The 18,127-nt window shown below is 43.5% G+C and overlaps 3 protein-coding genes across 4 annotated transcripts in view; 2 read left to right on the forward strand and 1 right to left on the reverse strand.

The window, feature by feature from the left end:
• Positions 1–7,805, forward strand: part of LOC123992737 (nucleoredoxin) — an 85,301-nt gene extending 77,496 nt beyond the window's left edge. Inside the window, exons 7-8 of the mRNA XM_046294204.1 lie at positions 474–598; positions 6,977–7,805. Of these exons, the coding sequence (XP_046150160.1) occupies positions 474–598; positions 6,977–7,159 (308 nt within the window). The 3' untranslated portion in view covers positions 7,160–7,805. The remainder of the gene's footprint in view (positions 1–473; positions 599–6,976) is intronic.
• mrm3a (mitochondrial rRNA methyltransferase 3a) lies at positions 7,561–10,972 on the reverse strand. Its single transcript, XM_046294203.1, has 4 exons — positions 10,533–10,972; positions 10,098–10,342; positions 9,828–9,995; positions 7,561–9,674 (listed from the first exon to the last, which is right to left on the reverse strand). The coding sequence occupies exons 1-4, from the start codon at positions 10,937–10,939 to the stop codon at positions 9,082–9,084; spliced, it is 1,413 nt and encodes a 470-aa protein (XP_046150159.1). The 5' UTR covers positions 10,940–10,972; the 3' UTR covers positions 7,561–9,081.
• Positions 10,973–11,205: 233 nt separating this feature from the next.
• LOC123992738 (glyoxalase domain-containing protein 4-like) lies at positions 11,206–17,747 on the forward strand. Of its 2 annotated transcripts, XM_046294205.1 has the most exons (9): positions 11,208–11,379; positions 11,542–11,591; positions 11,747–11,867; positions 11,937–12,081; positions 14,015–14,148; positions 14,393–14,479; positions 16,597–16,710; positions 16,793–16,879; positions 16,971–17,747. In XM_046294205.1, exons 1-9 carry the CDS (start codon positions 11,290–11,292, stop codon positions 17,034–17,036), a joined length of 894 nt encoding a protein of 297 aa, XP_046150161.1. In that variant the 5' UTR covers positions 11,208–11,289; the 3' UTR covers positions 17,037–17,747. The 2 variants fall into 2 exon arrangements, with proteins under 2 accessions (XP_046150163.1, XP_046150161.1); XM_046294207.1 differs by lacking the exon at positions 14,393–14,479 and having other exon boundaries at positions 11,206–11,379.
• The last annotated feature ends 380 nt before the right edge of the window (positions 17,748–18,127 follow it).

Genomic DNA, 18,127 nt, shown 5'->3' on the forward strand with positions numbered 1-18,127 from the left:
GTTAGCCTTTCTCTCTTCATCCTCTCTCTGGCCTTTCTCTCTTCATCCTGTCCTCTCTCTGGTCTTTCTCTCTTCATCCTGTCCTCTCGCTGGCCTTTCTCTCTTCATCCTGTCCTCTCGCTGGCCTTTCTCTCTTCATCCTGTCCTCTCGCTGGCCTTTCTCTCTTCATCCTGTCCTCTCTCTGGTCTTTCTCTCTTCATCCTGTCCTCTCTCTGGTCTTTCTCTCTTCATCCTGTCCTCTCTCTGGTCTTTCTCTCTTCATCCTGTCCTCTCTCTGGCCTTTCTCTCTTCATCCTGTCCCCTCTCTCTGGCCTTTCTCTCTTCATCCTGTCCCCTCTCTCTGGCCTTCATGCATTCACACCCAGTTTTCGCTCTCCTCTGTCTCTCTCTCTCTCACACACATTAGCTCTCTCAACCTTTACTCTTTATCCTCTTTTCATACATTTGACACCTGTGTTTCTCTCTTGTTCAGATGCGGAGGAGGAGGGAGAGCTGGAGCCGGCGAAGGAGCTGATCCAGCCAATTGCAGAGAAGATCATGGCTAAGTACAAAGCCAAGGAGGAGGAGACACCACTGCTCTTCTTCGTGGCTGGAGAGGTTAGATAGTGGACACATGCACACGCGCACACACACACCTCCAGCTGACCTAGATGAGAATATTCACACCTGATGAAATCTGTCTTCACTTTGGTGTTTTAGTTGTTTTGCATTCTTGTCTTGTGTACTGTACATCTCTACTGTGGGCATCTGTCTCTGTGTGTGATTGCTTGTTGCTATGCTCTGGTATGATGTTCCATCTGCTTTAGTTATCACATGTCATAATCCTCTAGTAGAGAACACCAACCGACACACAAATGTGTGAGTGTGTTGGGGTGGCAGGTAGCCTAGTGGTTAGAGGGTTGGGCCAGTAACCGAAAGGTTGCCTAATTGAATCCCCGAGCTGACATGGTAAAAATCTGTCGTTCTGCCCCTGAACAAGGCAGTTAACCCACTGTTTCTAGGCCGTCATTGTACATAAGAATTTGTTCTCAATTGACTTGCCTAGTTAAATAAAGGTTCAATTAAAAATATATAAAAAAATAAGCTACAGTATAATATCAGAGGGGCAGTTTGAGGGATGAAACCCTCTTTCACTTTTATGTGAGACACACCACACGGCCCATGGCCCAGAATTCAGCTGGCCGTCTGTCTGATGATAGCTGTTCTCCCTCTATCCGCAGAACAGCTGTGCACCTCTCCCTCCCGAATCCTCTATCTCCCCCTCGATCCTTCCGCCAGCCCTCAGTGCAGGAGGGATCATGGAATTATCTTAACTCTTGTTATCTCTTGTTTTTCCTTCTCATCCTTTCTGGAACTTGTGGAGTTAGCAGCAGGGGCAGCCATAATTACCAGATTAGCTAGCTCCCCTTCTCCTCCTCTCCCCTGCTCACAGGGCTCAGAGCTCGGGGAGGTCAGGATGCTGTCCCATGTCAGATGGTCTAGGTTTCAGCCATGGGGGACTGCACAGGTGCTCCCTCTCTGTCCTGTCTGACCATCTGCCTGGCTGCCTGAGGCCACACGGCTCTCATGACAGCCTTGAAATGCCACGGCCACAGACAGACCGAAGGACTGACACGCTCACATGTCACAGACAGGCGCTCAGACAAGATACTAACACCCTCTCTTCTTTACCGTTCCCTTGTTTTGGGGATTTATTGCATATTAAATGGTATTTCTGTTCATCCGGACTCGACCCATTCTAATGAATGCTTTCTAGGTGCATGTTCAATCTGGCACCCCTGGTAGTCTATAGCAGGCAGGTACAGTTTTCTACTCATCGTCTGGGTTACATGTAGCTGGATCTTCACCAGCACTGGATCTGTTCCAGACTGGGATAGTCCCAAATGGCACCCAACTCCCTATATAGTGCATTACTTTTTACCAGAGCTCTATGGGGAATAGGGTACCATTTTGGATGCAGCCTGTGTATACCCTGTTAGATATCACTCCCTGCCATGGACCCATTGGGCTCTCTGTTATACATGAACCCCCATGCAGCCTACAGGGCCCTGGCCTGGTTGAGGCCTGCCTGCATGTGGCTAGACCAGGCCCTGTCTGCCAGCTGCTGGGGAAGCATATCAGTGAGACAGCACTATGCTGGCAGACCCACAGGGAGAGCCTGGCCTGCAGAAAATGAGGGGATCTCATTACCACGCTATGTCACACAGGGGCTGAGAGAAACTGACTGGCAACCTACAGTAGGACAATTGGAAGACACCCTATTCTCACAGAAAATGAATGGGGATTGATTGATGTGTGATTGCAATAAAGATGTCTACTGTAATTTATAAATGTTTCTATCAGTACACTACATGACCAAAAGTATGTGGACAACTGCTCGTCAAAAATCTCATTCCAAAATCTTGGGCATTAATATGGAGTTGGTCCCCACTTTGCTGCTATAACAGCCTCCACTCTTCGAGGAAAGCTTTCCACTAGATGTTGGAACATTGCTGCGGGGACTTGCTTCAATTCAGCCACGAGCATTAGTGAGGTTGGGCACTGATGTTGGTCGATTAGGCCTGGCTCGCAGTAGGCACTCACAATTAATCCCAAAGGTGTTCGATGGGGTTGAGGCCAGGGCACAGCCCCCATCCCTGCAGTCGGTATTTTGCCTTTTGGTAGGCTGTCATTGTAAATAAGATTTTGTTCTTGACTGACTTGCCTAGTCCGTCACAACTACCTCTCCACTCATTTATTAATGACCTTAGTCTGTCAACGGAACATTCTCAGACTGACTCACTAGAGGTGATTGACAGCTGTGTGTGATGTGGCCTAAGCTAGGCTGGTTCCCTGGTTCCCTGAGTACATCTCTCTCCAATTTGTAAGTCGCTCTGGATAAGAGCGTCTGCTAAATGACTTAAATGTAATGTAATGTAAATAAAGGTCCAATTTAAAAATTGCATTTAAAAAAGTAAAATTTGGACACCTTTTTAACCAGGCAAGTCAGTTAAGAATACATTCTTATTTTCAATGACTGCCTAGGAACGGTTGGTTAACTGCCTTGTTCAGGGGCAGAACAACAGATTTTTACCTTGTCAGCTCAGGGATTCAATCTTGCAACCTTACGGTTAACTAGTCCAACTCTCTAACCACCTGCCTTACATTGCACTCCACAAGGAGCCTGCCTGTTACGCGAATGCAGTAAGAAGCCAAGGTAAGTTGCTAGCTAGCATTAAACTTATCTTATGAAAAACAATCAATCAATCATAAATCACTAGTTAACTACACGTGGTTGATATTACTAGTTTATCTAGCATTTCCTGTGTTGCACATAATCGGTGCGCATTCTCGAAAAAGGACTGACGTTGCGCTAACGTGTACCTAACCATTAACATCAATGCCTTTCTTAAAATCAATACACAAGTATATATTTTTAAACCTGCATATTTAGTTAATATTGCCTGCTAACATTAATTTATTTTAACTAGGGATAATGTGTCACTTCTCTTGCAGTCAGGGAATAAGGAGCAGTTTGGGCCGCCTGGCTCGTTGCGAACTGTGTGAAGACTATTTCTTCCTAACAAAGGCAGCCAACTTCACCAAACGGGGGATGATTTAACAAAAGCGCATTTGCGGAAAAAAGCACAATCGTTGCACGACTGTACTTAACCATAAACAAACATCAATGAGTTTCTTAAAATCAATACACAGAAGTATAGATTTTTAAACCTGAATATTTAGCCAAAATAAATCCAGGTTAGCAGGCAATATTAACCAGGTGAAATTGTGTCACTTCTCTTGTGTTCATTGCACGCAGAGTCGGGGTATATGCAACAGTTTGGGCCTCATGGCTCGTTGAGAACTAATTTGCCCGAATTATATGTAATTATGACATACCATTGAAGGTTGTACAATGTAACAGGAATATTTAGACTGATGGATGCCACCCGTTAGATAAAATACAGAACGGTTCCGTATTTCGCTGAAAGAATAAACGTTTTGTTTGAGATGATAGTTTCCGGATTCGACCATATTAATGACCTACGGCTCGTATTTCTGTGTTATTATGTTATAATTAAGTCTATGATTTGATAGAGCAGTCTGACTGAGCGATGGTAGGCACAAGCAGGCTCGTAAGCATTCATTCAAACAGCACTTTCGTGCGTTTTGCCAGCAGCTCTTCACAATGCTTCAAGCATTGGGCTGTTTGACTTCAAGCCTATCAACTCCCGAGATTAGGCTGGTGTAACCGATGTGAAATGGCTAGCTAGTTAGCGGGGTGCACGCTAATAGTGTTTCAAACGTCACTCACTCTGAGACTTGAAGTAGTTGTTCCCCTTGCTCTACAAGGGCCGCAGCTCTTGTGAAGCGATGGGTAACGCTGCTTCGAGGGTGGCTGTTGTCGATGTGTTCCTGGTTCGAGCCCAGGTAGGAGCGAGGAGAGGGACAGAAGCTATACTGTTACTGGCAATAAAGTGCCTATAAGAACATCCAATAGTCAAAGGTATATGAAATACAAATCGTATAGAGAGAAGTAGTCCTATAATATCTACAACCTAATACCTGGGAATATTGAAGACTTGTGCTAAAAGGAACCACCAGCTTTCATATGTTCTGAGCAAGGAACTTAAACGTTAGCTTTCTTACATGGCACATATTGCAGTTTTACTTTCTTCTCCAACACTTTGTTTTTGCATTATCTAAACCAAATTGAACATGTTTCATTATTTACTTGAGGCTAAATTTATTTTGATGTATTATATTAAGTATTGTTGTAATTGTCATTATTACAAATACATAAATAAAAATTGGCCGATTTTTAATCGGTATCAGCTTTTTTTGGTCCTCCAATAATCTGTATCGGCGTTGAAAAATCATAAATCGGTCAACTTCTACCTGACATTGTGCAGCAGTAGGTTCCATACGGTAAACACACACACAAGCCTTATCACGGCAGTCAGTTCAGACATAGCAGAGCGACTCTTTGTGTTCAGAACTGGGCTGGAGAGGGCGGGGGCTGGCCTCTCTCTCGGTCTCCCTCCTTTCACGGCTGGACTGGTTGCTTCTGATGAAGAACAGTTTACACAGGGTTTGCAGCCACACAAAGGAAGATGCAAGACTTCCCACAGAGAAGAAGACAGCCAGGGAGATTACATATCTTCATATCTAAGAGGCTGGGAGGCCACGCTGACTGACTCCTCTATGGTTTCTCTTTCTGTGGTTCCTTTCTAAGGCGATGCCCGAGGATGTATCTTCAATCTGAGCTTGCAAGAGAAGCCTTTAAGGAGGATGTGTGGAGTCACAGATTTTTAAAGCTTGAGAATGTAGCTTGTGGCTACATGAATCATCCTCATAAGTGTAGCAATTACTTTCATTTGATATTTTTATGAACTTTAATAGGTTTAAGACTCAATGTTCTGTTCCTAGATCAGATTTTAGAGATTCAGAAGAATTGAGCTCTTCAGATTTTACATGCCACAGGATAACTCAACTGTTCTGCTAGCATGTTTACAACAAGTTGAGGTCAAACTTTGTTGGCATACATACTTGTCCATTTTAAGTAGCTAATCGACCAAGCTGCTCTTTGAGAGGTCTGAGAGCTGATAGTGCAGTTTAATCCATTTTTAGTTTGAATCGTTTTACTGCCATTTTGCCAGATGACAGGAACGTTAGTCCAAAAACAGAAAACATTTGAAAAGCTGTGATTTAATGAGTGCCAATCTTGTGACAGTGCCACCCTGTGGTCGTTTCCTGTAACATCTGTATTTTTTAAATAATCTTTTCCATATGAATTTGTTCTATCTTCGATCTCTTCCAAGCCTCTCTCACCCAGAGGGCTTAGTTGAGGGGAAGTCAGCTCATCCTGTCATGAGGAAGCAAGAGACCATCTCAGTCGACGTTAGATACTAGTCTGGCGGCATGTAGCCTAGCGGTTAAGAGCATTGGTGCCTGTCGGTGCCCTTGAGGAAGGCACTTAACACTAATTTCTTCTGTAAGTCGCTCTGGATAAGAGCATCTGCTAAATGACAGAGCTGAAATGTGCAACCTCTCATAAATCAACAAAAGTCTTGACTGACTGGAACTAATGCAGCTTTGTTGATTTACGAACTGAAATGACATGCTATTGCAAGTATTGCCAAAAAGTGCCTGTTATTTTCTCTCTGAATAATTGATTGCCCCTCCAAGTGAGTGGGCTGGGGAGCTGCTGCCTGTCTGCTGTGGTGTTATAGTGAGTTATTCCTGCTGTCTTATGATTCTAGGCCCCATCTGTAATTCCCATTTGTTAAATGGTGAGATCAAGCCTGGGATCTGTGTTTGAGGGCTTGTAAAAAGACATTCAGGTAGTGACATAGTTGTCGTCAAAACTCCACCACACGCCCTTTTATACTATTCCTCACCAGGCATGAAGGAATACAACACTCCCTCTTTCTTTCTCCCTCCCTCCCACGCATACATTATTCAAACACGCTGTGATGTGTGTCTGAAGCTTCCCAGCCTTGTAGTCCTTGAGTGAGGCTTTGAAGGGATGATGTTGGAACCCCCCCCCCCCCCCCCCAAGAGTGGGGTGCATGATGGAACCCTGGCTAGCTGGGCACACTGCCTGCAGGAGGAGAGAGAGAGAGGGGAGAGGTCCCCAGTCTTCAAAACCAAGCAGACATTGAGACTATCACCTTGAGTTGTGAATGAGTAATATTAAGTGGCATAGTTCATCTTGTGTGCTGTCCCAGTTTTATTACCAATATCAAGTCATAACTGATTGAAGCAATTGTTTTTATATTCAGTCATAAGGATGTTAGTAGTTATCTAGCAATTGCTTTTGCATGACACACAGGATAAACTGTTGTTGATATGTAGGCTAGTCTACTTCACGTGTGATTGTCATACAACTTATTTCCCAGGCATAATTGCTACCGCATATAGACAGGTTTGACAGAGAGTCAGCTGGTAGGCAAGATTGTCATATGATCATGACTGACCAGTCTGTGTTCCCAGGACGACATGAGTGACTCCCTGCGTGACTACACCAACCTCCCAGAGGCAGCACCCCTGCTCACCATCCTGGACATGTCTGCCCGGGCCAAGTACGTTAAGGACGTGGAGGAGATCACACCGGCCGTGGTGGAGACCTTTGTCCAAGACTTCCTGGCTGAGAAGCTCAAACCAGAGCCCATTTAGAGAGCACACCTAGCCTGTATCCCAAATGGCATCCTACTCCCTATATAGTGCACTACTTTTGAAAAGCAATGCACTATATAGGGGACAGGGTGCCATTTGGGGGACACCTAGAAACCTACGGGACCGAAACCCATAACCTCCAAACCCTGACCTCCCAGTTACCACCACCAGCCTCCTCTCCCCCCTTTCTGTCAGAGGAAGTTATCACTTTTTACAGATATGACCTTTTTTTAGACATGTCTTTCTCGCATGGAGTCTTCTCCTTCTCCTGGTGCCTTGCATTGACTACAGCCCCTACAGTAATATGGACATTCTGTTGCTTTTTTTGCTTCCAATAGCTTTTAAAAAACAGTTTCATTATTAGCATTTCTTGAAACTAGAAGAAACCACACAATGTTGACCCAATGGACTTGACATGTCACAATGTCTCTTTATTACCTTTGCTGAACCCACATTGCTTTTGTTTTCCAAAATGTGCTGAGAAAGAATAAAATGATTGCAACAAATTTTCTAAGTTCTATAGTTGTAATTTACAAACATGCAGTGCAGAAAATGTCCTGAAATTCAGTTTAATGTAACTGTCTTATTGTTCTTCTGTTTTAAAGGTGCTGCATAAATGTTAAGATTTCCCTGGTTTAAAAGGTCATTTTGTTTTGTATTGCGTCTGGTTTTGTGTGTCATGGGATTTCAAATACTATTGACTTGTCTTGTTCTACAATGAAGTGAGTGATAGTCAGCTCTACCCAATTGTTAAGTTTCCATCTCAACCACCATGACATTTAAGAGGATTTTCTGTGAAGATCCCATCTATTGAAAAGGCCAGATATTTCTGAAGGCACAAAAATGGCATTAAAATCCACCTTAGCAACTAAGTGTTGAAGTATGAATTCACATTTGTCACTCCCTGGTTGTCTCTAGTCATGACTTCACAGCCATTAAAATTCACTGTTAAGCACAATTGTCTTATGTTGTCAACTTCCTCTATCCATGAGGCCAGTTTTATTCAATTGGGAGCAAATGTATTTTAGACAGTATTAGCTCGGTATCACTTCTACATGTGTGCATTATTTATATACAATGACTCCAGAAATGTAGTTTCCATTTATATTTCTAATTTTAAAAAACTAAATCAAGTGTGTTCTTTGTCAGGCATTTGTACACAACCCATATGTTTACAGTATAAGAAAACTAAGTATTTCACACCTTTCACATGCAGTACTGTTTTTTTTAACCATACAACTTCATAACATACAGTAAATGGTCCCAGAAGTTGCTTCAGGTGCCACCTTGTGGTTACTATGCTAATTTATTTCGGGCCTGTTAGATGGACAGATTATTTCCCTTGCTAAACAGACACATTTAGCACATGACTGCTTAATCTCTATACTGGACATATTGCATGGCAGCAGTTTACAGTCAACTGACAGGAAATCTAGAGGCCAACTGCATGTGGAGCGGCAGGGTAGCCCACTGGTTAGAGCGTTGGACTAGTAACCGGAAGGTTGCAAGTTCAAATCCCCGAGCTGACAAATCTGTCATTCTGCCCCTGAACAGGCAGTTAACCCACTATTCCTAGGCAGTCATTGAAAATAAGAACTTGTTCTTAACTGACTTGCCTAGTGAAATAAAAATAAATAAATAAAAAGTGGAGACTAAGTGAAGCTTCTAAAGCCACACTGGCAGGAATGTTGGAAGACAATAGAGGAAATATGCAGACAGGAAAGAACACAGAATTTCCACAATGTGAAACGTGTCACTCATTTTACTTCACTTAATAGCTGAGAGTTGAATATGGAAATTAAATCCATCCATATGATTCAGTCTGACATGATGAGGTGCAGCCAAGAATGTATGCATGGAAAAAGTGACCAACACCAGGAATAACATGTCCATTACACTCCAAATGGATTCCAATGGACGGATCATGGAAATTGCACCTTAGACTTAGCTTTCCTCCCAGACGTCTCCATTATGTTCAACAGTTGCCTTCTGCCTTCAAATAGGAGAATGCTGGCTGCCATGGCTGAGTTGAGACTGTCCACTCCAGGGACCACAGGGATAAACAGTCTTTGACCGGCAGTTTTCTCAGCTAATTGGACAGCCTCTAGACTCAGTCCATGAGTCTCTCCACCTATCACAAGACCAGTGTTCCCCTGAGCCCAGCCCTCATGGTACAACTTGGTCTTCACTCTTGGAAGTGACAGTTCGGAGTCTAAATCTGATTCATATTCCTTATAGTCGAAATCTGATTCATATTCCTTATAGCGCATGTCTTTACAATTAGGCCTGCTACTCACCCATCCATATTCCCCCATCTTTGAAGGTTTGTTGGACTGGTTTGCTTCCTCAGCTACTTCTCTCTCAGAGCCACTGCAGTTATCTGCCACGTGGACAGTCACCAACTTTGGCAGCTGGTTTTGAATGTCGTCCCAGTCCAAGCTGGGGAAGATGGGAAGGCGGAAATGGGCACCCATCGCTGCTCGCAGCACCTTAGGTTCCCAAGCGTCCACACAACCTGTGAAAAATAGACATACACAAGATACTTAGTGAAAGACACATTCAGAGTAGTGCACAGGTTTATACACAGCAATTCCTCCCTATCAGCTCCACTCGAAATGGCATCATTGACTTAGATTATGCCCATTCCCAGCTTGTCATCATGACATACCCTTGGTGAGCAGGACATTGTGGCAGCCTGCAGCAACAGCACAGCGCAGGATGGTGCCCAGGTTCCCAGGGTCCCGCACGTTGTCGCAGATCAGCGACAGCGGCACAGACTGACCACGCTGGTCCTGAGGGAATGTCAGCCGGGATGGGTCTGGCCGAGAAAATATGGCTACAAGGGGTAGGCGTTGTCAATATACAGTACTTATTCTCAACAATATATATGTAGAACTTCAAAAGCATTCTGAAAATGAAAACATGCAGCCCATCATACCTATCACTCCTTGTGGAGCTACAAGGTCAGACCAGATCTTGATGTCCTCAAACTTGACTTTGACCAGAGTGGCCCTCTTCAGTTTGTCCAAGGGAAGATCACACAGTCTGTCCACAGAACTGAAGAACACCATCTGAGGGTTGGCTCCAGCAGCCAGTGCATCGCAGATCAGGCGTCTCCCCTCCAACAGGATCTTACCCTGGTGCTCCCGAAACGTCCTGGAGCAAGCCACACTCACTACCCTCCTGGGAGATGGAGAGAGGGGAAAAGAGGTCATGATATCTGGGCTGAACATCAGATAACAAACTAAGCCTACATGCAAACATACATAACAGTCCCGTAGTTACTAGAAATCTACTGGTCACTATAATTAAATAGGATATATTCACTCAACATATAACATAGGGTCGATAGCCAACATGCACTGAGACTTACGCCAATCTTTTGTCACCAGGTAAGGCCCTTTCGAATTTGAGGCCACCTAGTTGGTCCTTCAGATTGGTTGTATGTTCCGACGTTGTGGATGCATTGCCATTTCTGGCACTCCATGACATGCTGCTAACACGTTTATTAGTGGTCTCGTTTTTTAAAATGGCGTTGACAGTGGACTCCCTCATTTTGGACGCAACTTTTTGAGACTGCTTGTTGACTATTTGATCTGACCTCTGTTTCGATGTTGGAGAGGTCGTCTCACTATCAGGATACAACACCTTCACAGGCCTCCTTTTCAATGCTCGCACGTATCTCTTTGAATCTACGATACAGTCGTTACTTTTTTTCAGAATATTACTTCGTTCAGCTACAAGAATATTCCAAAACATGCCTCTCACGAACGCCGCCATCTTTGCTACAACAGCAAGAAGAGAGCGTGATAACGTTCGACAGTATGACGATTGGTTGGTTTATACCATTATAAAGGGGGGGGGGGTAATCCAAGTAAAACATATTTTATGTTGGTAATACTGCTTTGTAAAACAATATTAGATGCTTAACTTTTAATTTAAATACTCCTCGTTAGCTTGAGATAGATTTTAGATCTGCGATTGAGTTGAAAATAATTTTAAGTGTACGTAAAATGTTGTCTTCCGTAGAATCGATACCAGAGCAATCGATTGCAAGGCTCCTCAATCGACGTAGACAAACTGAGCGTGATATATAATCGTATAGTACATAGCAAACTCACCGGGTGAACATGGCTTTGAGTCGAGCCTTGCATTTTGTTTTCAAAGTGGGTGACAGAAGCAAAACGGCCACCTTTTACCGAGATGTGCTCGGCATGAAGGTACCTGTTCAGCTCTTTCGTAGAACATCCTCAAACATTGCACAGAGTGTACCACTGTTGCATTATTTTGTTATGATTGTTCTTCAATGTTGTTCATTGTTCTGTAAACACGTCATTGGAGACAAGATCACTGTTTTGTCAAAATCACTGATTTGATTTCAGATTTTGCGTCACGAAGAGTTTGAAGAAGGATGCAAGGCCACTTGCAATGGGTAGGCAGGCTGTCAACTTTACTGTTCAAACCTCTCCTTGAAACGGACTTTGGTCTGTAAACACCTCTTGTGAAAATGGATTGTTTGAATTACTTGTGTAACAATACGGTCACTCCTTCTCTCAAATGATGCCCTACTTGCTTGTGTGAGTTAAGCCCTTATGATGGAAAATGGAGCAAGACAATGGTCGGCTTTGGTCCAGAAGATGATCACTTTGCGGCTGAGCTGACCTACAATTATGGAGTGGGAGAATATCGCCTTGGCAATGACTTCCTGGTAAGTGAATGGTTGTTCATGAACAACCATATGTATATTATTTTTAACCCAATCCTAACTACATTTCAGGGTCTAACTCTGCAGTCTAGCCAGGCTGTCAGTAATGCTAAGCGGCTTGGTTGGCCCCTCACTGAGGTTGGAAAGGCCCTCTATCTGGCTGAGGCTCCAGGAGGTTATCGCATCTACCTGGTGGACAAAGAACAGCCTCCTAATGGTGGGTCAACATTGCTTTGCACAGAAGATCATTGCTGTAGTATACTGTAAAGTAGAGCAGTAGACCATAGTAGACCATGTTTATTTTAAAGTCCAGGAGGAGATTAATTAACCTGGGTACCAGTCTGTTTGTGCCATCATGCCAATCCTTGCCATGCCATGGTTGGCTTGCATGGAGTAGGCAAGAGCACAAACAGCTCTGGAACCAGTCTAGATATGAATACTCCTTATATTCAGGTAACTGACAAAATAAAGTAAACACTAACATAGTGTTTTAATAGGGTGTTGAGTCCCCACAACCTGACAGAATAGCTTCAATGCACCTTGGCATAGATTCTACAAGTGTCTGGAACTTATTGGAGGGATGTGACCTTCATTCTTCTACAAGAAATTCCATAATTTGGTGTTTTGTTGATGGTGGTGGAAAATGCTCTCTCAGGCACCACTCCAGAATATCCCATAAGTGTTCAATAGGGTTGATCTGGTGACTGACACACACACCCACCCACCCCTTTAAAACCCCTATGCTCCTTTGATAGCCCTCTTTCAAAGTCACAGATCAAATGTATTTATATAGCCCTTCTTACATCAGCTGATATCTCAAAGTGCTGGACAGAAACCCAGCCTAAAACCCCAAACAGCAAGCAATGCAGGTGTAGAAGCACGGTGGCTAGGAAAAACTCCCTAGAAAGGCCAAAACCTAGGAAGAAACCTAGAGGAACCAGGCTATGAGGGGTGGCCAGTCCTCATCTGGCTGTGCCAGGTGGAGATAACAGAACATTGCCACAATGTTCATAAATGACCAGCATGGTCAAATAATAATAATCACAGTAGTTGTCGAGGGTGCAGCAAGTCAGCACCTCAGGAGTAAATGTCAGTTGGCTTTTCATAGCCGATCATTAAGAGTATCTCTACCGCTCCTGCTGTCTCTAGAGAGTTGAAAACAGCAGGTCTGGGACAGGTAGCACGTTCAGGGTTCCATAGGCAGGCAGAAAAGTTTAAACTGGAGCAGCAGCACGGCCAGGTGGACTGGGGACAGCAAGGAGTCATCATGCCAGGTAGTCCTGAGGCATGGTCCTAGGGCTCAGGTCCTCAGAGGGAGAAAGAGAGAATTAGAGAGAGCATAGTTAAATTCACACAGGACACTGGATAAGACAGGAGAAGTACTCCAGATATAACAAACTGACCCTAGCCCCCGACACATAAACTACTGCAGCATAAATACTGGAGGCTGAGACAGAAGGGGCCAGGAGACACTGTGTCCCCATCCGATGATACCTCCGGACAGGGCCAAACAGGAAGGATATAACCCCACCCACTTAGCCAAAGCACAGCCCCAACACTACTAGAGGGATGTCTTCAGCCACCAACTTACCATCCCGAGACAAGGCAGAGTATAGCCCACAAAGATCTTCGCCACGGCACAACCCAAGGGGGGAGCATCAAGGAAGCACCAAGGAAGATCACATCAGTGACTCAACCCACTCAAGTGACGCACCCCTCCTAGGGACGGCATGAAAGAGCACCAGTAAGCCAGTGACTCAGGTCCTGTAATAGGGTTAGAGGCAGAGAATCTCAGTGGAGAGAGGGGAACCGGCCAGGCAGAGACAGCAAGGGCGGTTCGTTGCAACAGAGCGTTTCCGTTCACCTTCACACTCCTGGGCCAGACTACACTCAATCATATGACCCACTGAAGAGATGAGTCTTCAGTAAAGACAGATCTCTTCTGCTAGCCATGGTAGCCAAAATAATGGGCAACTGAGCAGTTTTTATACGTGACCCTAAGCATGATGGGATGTTAATTGCTTAATTAACTCAGGAACCCCACCTGTTTGCAAGCACCTGCTTTCAGAATACTTTGTGTCCCTCGTTTCCTTTAATTTGGCATGTACCTGTATATTGTGAATGTTTATCTGTTTTTCACTTGGTTAAAGATCCTGTACAGAAGGTGTGTCTGGCAGTGTCTGACCTGCAGAAATCAACACACTACTGGTCCTCCCTTTTGGGGATGAAGGTGATAGAGAGACATGAGGAGAAGACTGTGCTGATGGGATTCGCAGACACTCAGGTCCGTGGTGGTACCTTAATTGGGGGGGACGAACTCGTGGTAATGGATGAGGTTTAATGGTATCAAATACATCAAACAAAAGGTTTCCATGTGGTTGATGCCATTCCATTTGCTCCGTTACGGACATTATGAGCCTTCCTCCCCTCAGCAGCCTCCTGTGTTCTACACTTAGAATGCGACTGGGTTTTTGCATGAATTGATAAGATGGTGCTAATGCTAGGTGTGTTTTTCTCTATATTTGCAGTGTAAACTAGAGCTTCACAACATTAGTGGGACAGTAGATCATGGGACAGCCTTCGGGCGGATAGCGTTCTCTTGTCCACGTGAGCAGGTGAAGTAATAGATCCTTTTCCAGTACATGACACACTGACGTCACGCGCAGATGTGCCCGACTCTTGGCCGCAGTAAGAAAGCCATCGCCATCTGTGCCCATTCAACAAAGCCTTTTTTGGGTTCTCATACGCATACAATTATGTTTTGATTCTTGCTTGAACAGTCACTACGATTATATTTGGTTGTGATCTTGGCAAAATAACTATTTTGGATGCAGCAGTTGTTAGCTACAATACTAACGCTCATTGATACAGGCTGTAGCAAAAGCTAGCCAAAGAGCCATTTTACTGGTTGAAGTTTGTGTTTAAGTATATTGCAGTTTATTTTGTGATGATGACACAAACTAAAATCCAATTATAATCGAAAAGTGTGAATTGCACTCGTAAGCAACGTACAGTGCCTTGTAAAGTATCCATCCCCCTTGGAGTGTTTCCTATTTTGTTGCAATACAACCTGTAATTTTAAATTATTTTTATTTGGATTTCATGTAATGGACATACACAAAATAGTCCAAATTGGTGAAGTTTCAAAATTGAAAAGTGGTGCGTGCATCACCCCCTTTGCTATGAAGCCCCTAAATAAGATCTGGTGCAACTAATTACCTTCAGAAGTCACATAATTAATTAGATTGCACACAGGTGGACTTTATTTAAGTGTCACATGATCTGTCACATGTTCTCAGTATATATACACCTGTTCTGAAAGGCCCCAGAGACTGCGGCACCACCAAGCAAGCGGCACCAGGGAGACCAAGGAGTTCTCCAAACAGGTCAGAGACAAAGTTCTGGAGAAGTACAAACAGTTCAGGGACAAAGTTCTGGAGTTGGGTCATAAAAAAATATCCAAAACTTTGAACATCCCATGGAGCATCATTAAATCCATTATTTAAAAAATGAAAAGAATATGGCACAACAAACCTGCCAAGAGAGGGCTGCCCACCAAATCTCATGGACCAGGCAAGGAGGGCATTAATCAGAGAGGCGACAAAGACTAAAGATAACCCTGAAGGAGCTGTAAAGCTCCACAACGGAGATTGGATTATCTGTCCATAGGACCGCTTTACGGAAGTGGCCAGAAAAAAAGCCATTGCTTAAATTTAAAAAATAAGCAAACACGTTTGGTGTTTGCCAAAAGGGCATGTGGGAGACTCCCCAAATATATGGAAGAAGGTATTCTGGTTAGATGAGACTAAAATTGAGCTTTTTGGCCATCAAGGACAACGCTATGTCTAGCGCAAATCCAACAACTCTCATCACCCCGAGAACACCATCGGCAGGGACCGGGAAACTGGTCCGAATTGAAGGAATGATGGGTGGTGCTATGTACAAGGAGATTCTTGAGGGAAAACTGTTTCAGTCTTCCAGAGATTTGACACTGGGACAGAGGTTCACCTTCCAGCAGGACAATGACCCTAAGCATACTGCTAAAGCAACACTTGAGTGGTTTAAGGGGAAACATTTAAATGTTTTGAAATGGCTAGTCAAAGCCCAGACCTCAATCCAATTGAGAATCTGTGGTATGATTTAAAGATTGCTGTACGCCAGCGGAACCCATCCAACTTGAAGGAGCTGGAGCAGTTTTGCCTTGCAGAATGGGCAAAAACCCTAGTGGCTAGATGTGCCAAGCTTATAGACACCCCTAGAGACTTGCAGCTGTAATTGCTGCAAAAGGCGGCTTTACAAAGTACTGACTTTGGAGGGGGGGTGAATAGTTATGCACGCTCAAGTTTTCAGATTTTTTTTTGTCTTTTATTTCTTGTTTGTTTCACAAATATTTTGCATCTTCAAAGTGGTAGGCATGTTGTGTAAATCAAATGATACAAAACCCCAAAAATCCATTTTAATACCAGGTTGTAATGCAACAAAGTAGGAAAAATGCCAACGGGGGTGAATACTTTCGTAAGTCACTGTAAATAGAGGCAATTTTTTTTCTGGTGTTCTATAAAAACTCCCCCTTGTTCTGCCACCAACTTTCGCACATCGCCCTTGTGCGGCAAAGTTAGCAAAACAAAGTGGTCTATACAATGCTTTAAATTCTTAAATTATTTGCCCCACTGATTCTTTACATACATGCACACAGAAAGCAATATTCAACTATTTGTTTTATTATTTTTAGTTGGCAGATCTTGAAGCCCTGATGACAAAAGAGAACCAGAAAATCCTTACTCCCTTGGTTAGCCTGGACACCCCTGGGAAGGCAACAGTAGAAGTGGTCATTTTGGCTGATCCAGTGAGTGCCTTACAAAATTATTAACATGGGTAGACTTGATTCATTATAAATTCTCACATAACTGTGGTCATCTGTCTTCTAGGATGCCCATGAGATCTGCTTTGTGGGAGATGAGGCATTCAGACAACTCTCCCAGATGGACCCCAGTGGAAATGCGTTGCTGGATAAGGTTGGTATTTAGAAATATTATACAAATTAAACAATACTTTTCATTATCGCAGAGTACATGCTCTTAATCTTTTACCCTAATTTATTTTCAGGCTATGGCTGAAGATAAAAGCGATGACTGGTTTGCCAAGCACAACAAGCAGAAGGCTTCAGCATAAGTGCGAAGAACATAGCTTAGCCATCATGGGTCTTCTGGACATTTCCAACCTTTTGCCCCATATATGGCATTACCCTTCCAGCGGCACAATGTCAGTAGATTTTACTCAACCAGAAGTATTATTTTGAGATGCTTAGAATGAGACTGAAAGTGTATCTGTATCTGAGTCATACTGTGGCAGACGCTTGATGATCATAAACCACTTATATTAACCTTGTTTGTGTATGCATTGAAAAGAATTGTACCTCTTCAGCTCAATGACATGAGTAAAACACTAATACTTGTGACTTCATGAGAACAGTGCATTTATGGTGAAGAGTAATATCCATGTGAAGTCCTCACACTGCCAAATTGTAGGTAAAGTTTTGTGAAATGTGCAGACATTGGTGGGCGGCCCTTGGTTGAAAAACCAATGAAAAGAGGGGGTATATGCATATCTCTTGTGGTGTAGAAGCTGTGTCATGTCATGTTCATTGAACTATCAAATGGGAAAATCAAACTGAGCAATATAAAAAGGGGATGGCATTAACATTTTCTTGAAGATGGGAGAACTGCCTCACCTTTGCTAACAACTCACTCCAACTACCATTTTCTAGTGATCCCCTTTCTTTGACATGAGATGAATGACACTGAATAAGAAAGTGTCTAGTTCATTTTTAAACTGCTGTTCTTGAGTGGTTATGCTGCATAATAAAGGGAGAAACATAGTAAATAATTGTTCACTGATTGAAAAGGCTTAAGTGCAATATGGCTAGGTGAAAGGTGGGTTGAGTGTGAGGCATTCCGGGTTACAAATTAGTCGACCATTGACTTTTTTTTCTCATTGCGTCTCTGTTTACAGTGTAGACAACACACCTAGAAGATGATGCTGATGCTGCTTTGCCACTGAAAATGTAATGAAGATAAGAACCCTCCGGGCGGGATGAGAACATTTGACACATTCAGATGTTCGACAAGGTGAAAAGGGGATAATACTTGTTAGCTAGCCCCCTAATTACCAAATTTGCCAACATTGGTTTCAATTGACACGGTAGCTAGCTAATGTTACGAGGCTATTTACCTAGCCAACTAACGTTAGTTAGCTAATAACTG

Source organism: Oncorhynchus gorbuscha, linkage group LG13, assembly GCF_021184085.1.
Source record: "Oncorhynchus gorbuscha isolate QuinsamMale2020 ecotype Even-year linkage group LG13, OgorEven_v1.0, whole genome shotgun sequence".
In the NCBI taxonomy this organism is placed as follows: domain Eukaryota; kingdom Metazoa; phylum Chordata; class Actinopteri; order Salmoniformes; family Salmonidae; genus Oncorhynchus; species Oncorhynchus gorbuscha.

Excerpts from the sequence above, each read along its gene's own strand:
- mrm3a (XM_046294203.1), bottom strand. The coding sequence starts at position 10,939 with ATGGCGGCGTTCGTGAGAGGCATGTTTTGGAATATTCTTGTAGCTGAA. Across the intron at positions 10,343-10,532 it reads CCTGGTGACAAAAGATTGGC|GAGGGTAGTGAGTGTGGCTT; the intron begins GTAAGTCTCAGT and ends TCCATCTCCCAG. Across the intron at positions 9,996-10,097 it reads AGCTCCACAAGGAGTGATAG|CCATATTTTCTCGGCCAGAC; the intron begins GTATGATGGGCT and ends TACCCCTTGTAG.
- LOC123992738 (XM_046294205.1), top strand. The coding sequence starts at position 11,290 with ATGGCTTTGAGTCGAGCCTTGCATTTTGTTTTCAAAGTGGGTGACAGA. Across the intron at positions 11,380-11,541 it reads GAGATGTGCTCGGCATGAAG|ATTTTGCGTCACGAAGAGTT; the intron begins GTACCTGTTCAG and ends ATTTGATTTCAG. Across the intron at positions 16,711-16,792 it reads TGGTCATTTTGGCTGATCCA|GATGCCCATGAGATCTGCTT; the intron begins GTGAGTGCCTTA and ends TCTGTCTTCTAG.